Source organism: Mesocricetus auratus, unplaced genomic scaffold (assembly GCF_017639785.1).
Source record: "Mesocricetus auratus isolate SY011 unplaced genomic scaffold, BCM_Maur_2.0 Super-Scaffold_100038, whole genome shotgun sequence".
In the NCBI taxonomy this organism is placed as follows: Eukaryota; Metazoa; Chordata; class Mammalia; order Rodentia; family Cricetidae; genus Mesocricetus; species Mesocricetus auratus.
Window position 1 is genome coordinate 4,136,423 of NW_024429216.1, and position 10,533 is coordinate 4,146,955.

Genomic DNA, 10,533 nt, shown 5'->3' on the forward strand with positions numbered 1-10,533 from the left:
TCATGATGAAAGTCTTGATGAGATCAGAGATGCAAGGGACATACTTGTGTTAATTTGATTTTTATTGTTTTGTGAATAGATACCATGAGCGTGACAACTCTTATCAAGGAAAGACATTTAATTTTGTGTCTTACATTTTCAGTGGTTTAGTTAATTATCACAACAGTACAACGTGATTTCATTATGGTGCTGGAGCAGGAGCTGGGAGTGCTTTTATTTTGAGGTACAAGTAACAGGAAATCATCTTTGTCACTGGGCATGGCTTGATCATATGTGAGACCTCAATACCCACCTCCACAGTAGCACACTTTCTCCAAAAACAGCACACCTACTCCAGCAAGGACACATTGTGAAGTGGAAATAGAGTAGACATTGCAGGTGGAAGGGGACTGGGGTCTGGAGGGGGTGGTGGATTTGGAACAGGAGGACTCAGTGGGAGGAAAGATGCATGGAGAATACTAGGTGGAAAAGAAATGGTATATGGGTGCACCTCTGGGAGGATTTAGAAACCTAGTGTATTGGAAACTCCCCCAGAATCTAGGGAGGTGATTCTAGCTAAAACTCCTAACATTGGATATACAGCCTGAAGAGGCTACCTCCTGTATCCTCACAAGAATTCCAGTAGAGAGAATATGACAGCAACACAGAATTATTAATCTACAAACTACAATTTGTCCTTTCTACAAGACATGCTGTGTAAAATTGTCACAGAAGCTGGGAGTGGACAACTAATGATGGGATGAAACTAATGTTTGATGATTCTGGAACCTTTTCTAGACCCACTCTATATCAGGTGGTGTTCAGAATGTAGGAGAGCACAGTGAACAGGGTGACATACCTTGCATCTCTTATGATTTTAGGGCTCATGGCAAGTCAAAATTGAGTTTTAGACCATGCGTGACGTAGCTGTGGACATAAGATTGCAGTTCTCCCAGTTATATCCATGGGTTGATATCAGGACACACATTCCCTTTCAGAAAATTGTTTACCTGAGCCAGACATGACTTTGCCTAGTAGACTTTTCTCCATTCCTGTCTCTACAAAATTGGCATCCCTAGCTAGACTCTGCTCAGACCTTCTGGTTGTTCATTTTACTGAGAAGAACTTTCTACATGGGGGGATACTAATATCCCTTCTCTGCTAGAGTCTCTATGGGAAGACAGGATTGCCAGGGAATCAGCTAGGCAAAGGGCAAAGATGACAGGTGAGTATCAGAAAGGACATGGGGTCACCTAACACAGTTATATAACACACAGTGTTAGAATGAAGACTTGAAACTATCCATAGTAAAATAGAGCCCACAGTACTTTAAAGGACAAGTGCCCATCTGTTTCACAACACTAAAAATATGAAACTCTTCATGGAACTGCTCCTGAGGCTCTCTCCTAGTAAAGAACTTTAACTGGTGACATCAGTGGTAAATTATTGATCTTCATTTCTAGTCATCAGTCAGCTGGTCTCCTTACAGCTTTTAGAGACATCCCTGTCACTTTCTTCAGTGAATTATAAAGGTACCCATTGAGAATACAGGCAGGCAGGGTGCTCACCAGGATCTCTGTGTCACAAGGACACAGGTTTTTTTTGAAGGCTCCCTCTGGTGCTGACTGACCTAAGGCAAGACACAGCAGATGTCAGCCCTGGGATGAGCCACTGTTCTCTAGGGCATGAAGATGCTTATCACCCTTGTTGTTCAATGTGCTGCTTGGAGGAGAAACATAAAGGGGAGTTGAAATGGGTGTTGGGCAGCACTAAGAGTGGAAAGATCTGTGCTTTGGACACAGATCCCAACACCAACAGCCCATTGGATTCTGTGAAGTGCTCTTCTCTGAAAGGAAGCTCAGTTCATAGAAAAGAAAGCTGCAGTGGCTGAGCACTTTGCTGGAGCTTACATTCTTCTCCTGAAAGGGAGAACAGTGAGGTGAGAAGAGAGATGGCGATGTCCTCTGTGCTTCTCTGCAATGGGTGCACTTCTTGGCAAGGGCTTCTGCTCACAGGTAAGTGTGCTCACTCTCTGACTTTGAGGTTGATGGGGTACTTGGAGGCAGGCTGGAATCTCCTTAAAAAGGCAGGAACCTGAGAGGAGATGTGAGGTTTTGGTGTGCAGTCCTGGGCCAGAAGGTACTTTGAGGGACACAGGCTCAGCACCCTGAATCTCTCAGAGGACACGAGGTGAGGAGAGGAAGAGAAGAGCCCGGAACATTCCCTATTTATAAACAATACCTTTGTTCTGAAGTCTGATGTTCCCACCTTTGACAGTAAGAACCTCCAAATAGTAATGGATGGACCACTGAGATAGTTCAGTATATGGAGACACAACAACCTGAATTCAGTCCGCTGATCCTTCATGAGAAATGGAGAGAAAAGACTCTAGCAGGCTTTTCTCTGTCTTTCAACCAGGTGCTGTTGTGTTCACACACGCAGGAGCATACCACATACTTTTTGTCCTTTAAGGTGTTGTGGCATGCACCTGTACCTTCACACAGTGAGCCATCTTGCTCCACACAGATATGTGGAATACCCTTCACATGGACAAATGCACACACCTGCCTCAGAACTACACAATACAACACATGAGAAAATGTAAAAAGTTCAAATCATGCTTGAATACAATTATTGTCATTAACTCCAAATTGACAATGGTGTAATTAATCCCATGGGGGCATTTTCCTCCTTCCTTCCTTCCTTCCTTCCTTCCTTCCTTCTTTCCTTCCTCCCACTCCATCCCTCCTTCCCTCCCCATTTTCCCTTCTCTTCTTCTTCTTCTTCTTCTTCTTCTTCTTCTTCTTCTTCTTCTTCTTCTTCTTCTTCTTCTTCTTCTTCTTCCTTCCTTCTCTTTTTGTTTTATTCACTTTTATCTGAATCTTTTCCTGGAGTTTAAGTTTCTAATATAGTCACACTAAACCCTGTACTTACAATCCATGGCTCTTGTTGAACTGATGTCAGGGCATCTGTAAGATGAAATCATGAGTTGTTTGGAATTACAATGTGGGCAGAGAAAGCATCAGAAAGTGAGGACTCTCTAGAGAAGGAGTTCAGATAGATAGTGCTCCTCACACCAAATAATATATGTGAGAAGGGATAAGGGGAATTTGTTGGGGGAGCCAGGTAGACACCTGAGCAGAATATTCCAGAGAGAGTTAATGACATAGTCAACAGCTTTGAGTTAATGGAAGTCATGTTGCTCATGTCTACCAAGGATGGTAAACATACTGGTATCCCCACATATAAGATGAGTGATGGATCACATCTACTCAACATTGATCAATTCTTTTTTTCTATTCCCTTCCAGCCTCCCTTTTAACATGCTGGCACGTCTCCACCTCCACTGCACATGTCACCATTGAATCTGTCCCACCCCACGTGGTTGAAGGAGAAAATGTCCTTCTTCTTGTCCGCAATCTGCCAGAGAATATTATATCCTTGGTCTGGTTCAAGGATTTGAAAATTATAAGAAGTGCAATTGGATTATATAATGTGAGATACAATGTAAGTGCTCCAGGGCGTTTACATAGTGGTAGAGAGACAATGTACCGCAACGGATCTCTGCTGCTCAGAAACGTCACGGCGAAGGACACAGGATACTATATCCTGAGAACCTTAAATAGACATGTAGATATTGTGTCAACAACAGTCACACACCTTCTTGTGCACAGTAAGTGATTCTTTGTGAATTCTGGGTTGTGGGTGGGGTTCATTCTACAGGATACTCACAGTATAATGACCTGCACCTTTTTCCACTATGCACTGCACTTTCATTTTTGGGTATGAGTATTCAGTGCAGGACTGCGGTGCCCATGCCACAAGCAACTCCGAGGTATCAGGAAAAGAAAGACCAGATGTCCAGCTGTTTGCACTAAGAAGTTTCATTATTTTGCCAGTACTAAGAGGTCTCTCTCTTGTAGGAGGGAGCAGTCTTATATATGGTCTTACAACACAGTAGAAAAACCCCAGGTGGAAGAGAGCATGTTTTCCTCCTGCTAGATGTTGATGTCAGTGGGGCAATGCTGGGGCAGTAAGCCAGGACTAGAAAACAGGATGCACCTGTGGCTATCAGCTGACAAACAACTCAGAGACCCTGTGGGGGGTAGGCCCCAACAAGGACATTCATGGTTTAGAATAATTGCAATAGATCAGAATGTTTCATTTGACTTCACTTTATAGACGGGTGGACAGATATTGGGTAACTCAGCCAAGGATATCAGCTTCTGTCTAGACTCTTGGGCTTCTTACCAGGAATGTGTCCTTGAGAAAGACCCAGAGGAAATCAATATTTGACCTTTTGGAGAAAAATTTGAGATCCTAACTGAGATGCCCTGGTTCCAAACCTCTGTCCCAGAATCAACTACAGGTGTCCTTGAGAATCAGTTTATGAAGGTTGGATTTTGACTTCCTGAAGGAGCAACTGATGCTTTTTTCTAGTCCATGTCCTGAATTTTTGGAACCAGCCAAATAAAAGTCATGGGCTATATAGTTAGTCTAAGTCCCCTGTACATCTTCATGGACTAAACAGGGAGAGCTAAGCATGATAGGCGCTCAGTTCATCACATGCATGTTCTGATGTGCTTATGATAATTTAGATAAAGGTCAGAGAAAATAAGAAGAGGTTGAGGGGATGCACATCCTGCTGACAAGTGTCCCCTGGGTCCAGCCTAGGGGATCCTCTCCTGTAGGGAAATGGCTACAGACTATGGTGATCTGTACAGCTCCCAAACATGAGCAGTGGTTCTGCCATAGATCAGGAGGGGATGTCTTTAGGACATACAATGAACTGGCAGAAAAGTATGTGCCTGAACTGGAAACTGGAGCAAAAGAGGAGGTAGTTTCTCCAAATTCGTCCATCATCTCAGGGGTCCAGCCTAGGGAATTCTTTTTTTAAAGATGTGTTTACTGATGTGAGCAGCTGTCCCATCCAAACATCAGACAAGTGTTCATCACTAAATTTAATTCATGGACCAAGCAATGATATTGCTCCATGTGTCTTAGTATGTGGAACTTGAGACAGAAGAAACAGTGCCTCAATCAAAATCACACAGACCCTGAGTTGCAGAGCCAAAACACAAGTTATGTGTATAGTCAGAGCTGCAATGTCTCACACTCTTTTTTAATATGAAGTTAAGATGTGCTGGTTAAGCTCTCTGAAGGAATACCATCATTTGGTGCCTCCTCTGTTTCTTCACAGAGTATGTGATGCAGCCCTTCCTGCAAATCAGTGACACCACAGTCGCAGTGCAAAAATCTGTGTCGCTCATCTGCATTTCACCACACACTGATAACTCTTTCCATTGGATCTTCAATAACCAGAGTCTACAGATCACAGAGAGGATGACACTGTCTCCAACGAAGCATTCACTAAGAATAGATCCTGTCAGAATCGAGGATGCTGGAGAGTATCAGTGTGAGGTCTCCAACCCAGTCAGTTCAAAGACCAGTCTCCCAGTCAGGCTGACTGTCATGAAGGAGTGACCTCTTCTCATCCTACTTCAGAGTGGGGGCATTTCTTTTTCAATGTGGTACAAAATGGAGAAAAGTTATCTAGCTAAAATGATCAGTTACCACTCAGATACAGCCAGTGGTGACTCATACCTATAATCCTGGGATACATGTATGTACAGGGGCAAACAAGGATTTAAAGTGAGTCTGTCTTAAAATGAAAATAAAGACACCAATATGGTAAGAAGAAATGAAAAGTCCGTCAGAGTTCATGTTGTTGATGACATATGTAGCCATGCCTAATCATTCATGGGAACTAATTTCAGTAACACCTAAAATTTTGTATGCTCTGAATCTGCTGTGAAAATGGTTCAGTGTTCACATACAGAAAAATCATCCTCTCTTATGCTCAATACATTCCCCATTTAACTCATTCACATAAGCCCAATGTTGAGTGAAGAACATTTATCCATGTGAAATGAGGAAGAATGACAGGAGAAGGGTCTGCCCATGTTTCACTGTTAGTATAGCTGGTTTCCAAACAGCTTCTATACACAGTTTGTTTGATGTAGACATGTAAAATCCTTTACATAAGGACAGATTGTTCTTTTTTCATCCTGAATGGCATTTGCATTGACACCTGGCACATGAGTGCTTTTCCTGTTAATATGTATTCCTTTCCTTTTTTTATTCCCCTCTCATATATTACATCTTGACCACAGTTTCTCCTCCCTCCATTCCTCCCATCCGCTGCCACCCCTTAGGGTTCCTTCAAAAAAACAAGAGACCCTCCCAGTAATATACACAGAACATGGCTTAACAATTTACCTTAGACTTGTCACAGTCCCTCATAACAAAGCACAAAGAGACAACAAATTGGAATAGGTTCCAAAGCACGGGTAAAAGTCAGAGATGTCCCCCACTCTGACTGTCAGGCGTTGCACGAGAATACCCATCTATGTCACCATAGCTTATATGCTGAAGCACTAGCTCAGACCTTACAGGCTTTGTGATTATCTCTTCAGTCACTGTGATCCTTTATAAGCACTGCCTAATTGTTTTTTATTCCATGTTTTCATGGTGTCCTTGTCCAGTGTGTCTTCTGTAAGCTTTCTTCCCCCTCTTCTCTGGGGTTCACCTGTCTCTGCCAATTATTTGGCTGTGTGTATCTGCATCTGCTCTCTTGAGTTCCCAGATATCTCTCTGAAAACAATTAGGCTGGATACAGATCTACTAGTATAACTGAATGTCACTTCATTGAAATTTTTTCCAATAATTTTTGTTTGTGTTCTCAATTTCTGGGCTGTCAAACATCTGGTTCCTTTCTATCCAGGCAGTGTGAGCTCTCACCCATAGCAAGGACTTCAAGTTGAACCTGTCATCGGTTGGCTACTGTCTTAAGTTCTGTTTCACCATTACCCCTGTACATCTCACAGGAAAGACAGATTGCAGAATGTTTTGAGGAAGGATTGGTGTCCCATTCTCTCTACTAGAAGTCTTGTGGGGTTATAGAAGAAGGCTGGTTCATGCTCTGTATCACTCACTACTAGGTGTCTTTACTAGGATACTCGTTATATGTTACCAGGAATTTTCACTGTACTAGGCTTTCATATTGCTCCCCAAATGCCCCCAATATTCCAATCATTTCTCTATGTATTCTTTCCTACTTTCACTCCTCCCCCATGTCACGACCGCCTCAGCCAGCAAGGAAGACATGACTTGGGAACTCTTCTCCAAGCGGTTCATTCAGGAACCTTGAAACAGTCTTCTTCTCCCTTGGGGAAAGCCAGCCCACAGCTTATATGGCCTAGGCATAGCCAACCCCATCACGCCACTTGGCGACAGCAGATAGGTCCACATACACGAAAGCAAGCCGTGGACCCGAGCCTTGACCAAATATGGAGTTGTTTACTCCGAGAGCGCTCACCATCGGGAGGGTGGTAGGTGGAAGCCAGCGCCATCTTTAAGGCGTGGCACGTCGCAGCTCTCCACACCCCCACCTGATACCTCCTATTCCAGTTGCCATCCACTCCAAGTCCACCCCCCAAATCTCTTCTATTTTCTCTTCCCAGAAAATTAGATGGGTTTCCTGTGAGTATTCCTTGCTACTTAACTCCTCTATACTTGTGAGACCATAGCACATATGATTGTGTGCATTATTAGTTGACTGGAATAGACCTCAGGTGGGTATATTTGTTCACCAGTTCAAGAAACTTCTGTAGAACATTAAGGATTTTTCCTGAAAGAAGTCCATGTTATCTGAAGATCTATTTTACAGGCAGTTAGTTGGGCACTTTTTATTTTTTGCCTAATTTTTCTGTCTAGAACATCTAAGAGAATACTGGAGTAAATAACCACCACAACATCCTTGTGTCAAATCCTGGTCTTATATGGAATGTTACCATTGTCCCCACTGAGTACTGAATTACCAGTGTTTTCTCATACATACCTCTAATGCACTGGCATCTCTTGTATCTTATTTTATCTGCTTTAATCATTAAAAATGTTTACTTTTAGAACATAGTACAATAAGCCTGTGGCTCATTACAATACCAGAACACTCTTACCTGGACTCTTAGGACAATAATGAGAAATGTGATATATGAAGTTGTATGTGGAACTGCCTATAGCAGACAGAACATGCACAGAAAAGCCCAGGCCAGGCAAGTCAGGCCAAAGCCAATGCTATGCAGCAAAAGTGACATAAAAACTATAGCTCTTTGTATAGGGAACCCTTAAAAATGTTTACTTTTGTCAAACGTCTTTATTGATTCTGTCCTATGAGTTTTTCATGGAATCAGTTTTGTGTTTCCTCATGCTTCCATCTCTGTAGGTTCTGAACCTTAGAATATTAGTATGTTTTGTGTAAGTCTCTCTGCAATTACCCCCATAACTTTTGAGCAGTCATGGAAATTTTAGAATTCAAAGAAATGGACAGCAAGATTTCAAATTTCACTTCAAGTGTTAATAATGTTACTCTTTTTAAAAAGTCAATCTAATTAAAGGGTTTCAATGTCATTAATCACTTTGAAATGAGGTGTACTCTTTCATTGAAAGTAAGGTCTTTTGTCTTACAATATATACTGTTTATAATTTCTCCTTTCCCAAAACTATCAAGTTCCTCCCTATATCCCTTACCTTGGGGATCCACTCCCTTTCTTTCTATCATTAGAGAAGAATACACCTAAGAGATAACAAGAAAATGTGACAAAAATAGAATATAACAAGATGAAACAAAAACTATCATATTGGTGTTAGACCCTGCAGCCCAGCAGGAGCAAAATAGTCCAAAGAGAGCAAGCATATAAGTTAGAGACCCACTTGTTCTCACAGTCTGGATTCTCATAAAAAATACCCAGACAATGTCTAAATTACACCGACAGAGGACCTTCTGCCAGTACATGTAGGCATTGTACATGCTGATTCAGTCTCTGTGAGTTCATATGTAACTTGTTTAGCTGATTCACAGGGTCTTGTGCTCAGGGTGTCCTCCACTCCCTCTGGCCCTTACACTCTTTTCTGTCTTATGTTCTGATGTATATTTGCAGCCTTAGCCTAAGACAAATTTTCACAGGCCATGAATTGACAGTAGATAGGATGGGGTATTCAGAGTATGGCTGAAGTCTTTGAAGACAGTAGCTTGAGACAGACTGAGGGTTCATTCTCATAGCTCAAAAGGAGAGGACAGAGGTTTAGCATCAGGAAGTACTTGGTGAACTGGAAAGAGAAAGGGAATGGAGAGCCAGATTTTTTCTCCTCAAAGTTTATCATAATTTACTATTATAGTTTGAAAACGGTTGTTCCCAATCATGACACTGTTCCCCTCTGAATGAAAATCAAAACAACGTGGGCCACCAAGTTGATTTTGTGGGTGAAGGCACTTGCTGCCAAGGCTTACATTCTGAGTTCAATTTCCAGATACAACTTCATGGAATTAAAGAACCAATTCCTTCGTGTCATCTAACACCCATATGGGTGCATTAGCATTTTCTTACCCATACACTAATGTATGCATGAGTAACCCACGCATATTCTCACTCTCTCCAGCTCTTTCCACATACATATAAAATGCATAAGCAATTGAAAATTAAAAGTCAAACTGCGATATTATCCTATCTTGTTATCTACCAACATGAAATTCCTTCATGTAAGTGCTCATTTATCATCATTCATTCAGCTACACATTTATGAACAATTTCCTGTCACTGGATTATCCCAAAAAGCAACTGCATTCTATCCTTTCAAAGTTCTCGTTGAAAAAGACTGGAATCTAGAAGGTGAATTTAGCATTTGACTTGAATCACAAATGGAACAAGGAAAAATTGAAAAAGAGGTCTAGGAAGATAACCAGTGAGTAATAGTACTTGTGGATCTTTTAGATAACTTGAATTCAATGCTCAGCACCCATATGAAGAGACTTCATGGCCTCAACTAACTCTAACTCTAGGTTATTCCATATAGTTCTCAGACATTCTATAATTACCTGATCATCCCCTTCTGAGACTCAGCATGTGAGTACCTAGATGGACAGGTTTTCAGGTTGTTAACTAACTGTTCTGATGGTCTTATGAGATGTCACAGGACAGCTTTAATCCCCAACGGGAGGGACAGTGGACATTGGTGCTCCTAATGACTTCATGTACTCAATATTATGTCTAGAAAATTATTTCCTGAAGGCAAATATTATTAGACAGTACTGCTCTGTACAGCTGTCCTGTCCCAGTGGAAGGACTGTGTTTATATTTGAGGCTACCTTATAACCATGGCTATGTGTGCTATCACTGGAAAGGAGACACAGAAAACAGTGCATACATCTGTCTCACAGGCCATCAGTAAGAAGTTGTCTGTGTACAACCACATATCCAGTGTCTTACCCCTGGAGACATTTTCATGTGTATGTGTAGCAGGAGCAGCGATTTTTCACAGATGTTAATGTTTGCTACCAGCAGCTTGAGGAGATGTCTGTTTTATGAAGTGAAAACATATGGAGAGTTAGATCTGACTCTACTACTAAACTACCCGACTTTGTAATATTTCTGTCAAATTCCATTACTACATAGTCCACATACCGGACAGGGAATCAAGTAGTTTCTTCTGCTATCA

At 41.8% G+C, this 10,533-nt stretch overlaps 1 protein-coding gene across 1 annotated transcript; it reads left to right on the forward strand.

Annotated features, from left to right (window-relative positions):
- The first annotated feature begins 1,930 nt into the window (after nt 1–1,930).
- LOC121135457 (carcinoembryonic antigen-related cell adhesion molecule 3-like) lies at nt 1,931–5,463 on the forward strand. Its single transcript, XM_040734239.1, has 3 exons — nt 1,931–1,994; nt 3,290–3,652; nt 5,180–5,463. The coding sequence occupies exons 1-3, from the start codon at nt 1,931–1,933 to the stop codon at nt 5,461–5,463; spliced, it is 711 nt and encodes a 236-aa protein (XP_040590173.1).
- Nucleotides 5,464–10,533: the final 5,070 nt, after the last annotated feature.

Excerpts from the sequence above, each read along its gene's own strand:
- LOC121135457 (XM_040734239.1), top strand. The coding sequence starts at position 1,931 with ATGGCGATGTCCTCTGTGCTTCTCTGCAATGGGTGCACTTCTTGGCAA. Across the intron at positions 1,995-3,289 it reads GCAAGGGCTTCTGCTCACAG|CCTCCCTTTTAACATGCTGG; the intron begins GTAAGTGTGCTC and ends ATTCCCTTCCAG. Across the intron at positions 3,653-5,179 it reads CACACACCTTCTTGTGCACA|AGTATGTGATGCAGCCCTTC; the intron begins GTAAGTGATTCT and ends GTTTCTTCACAG.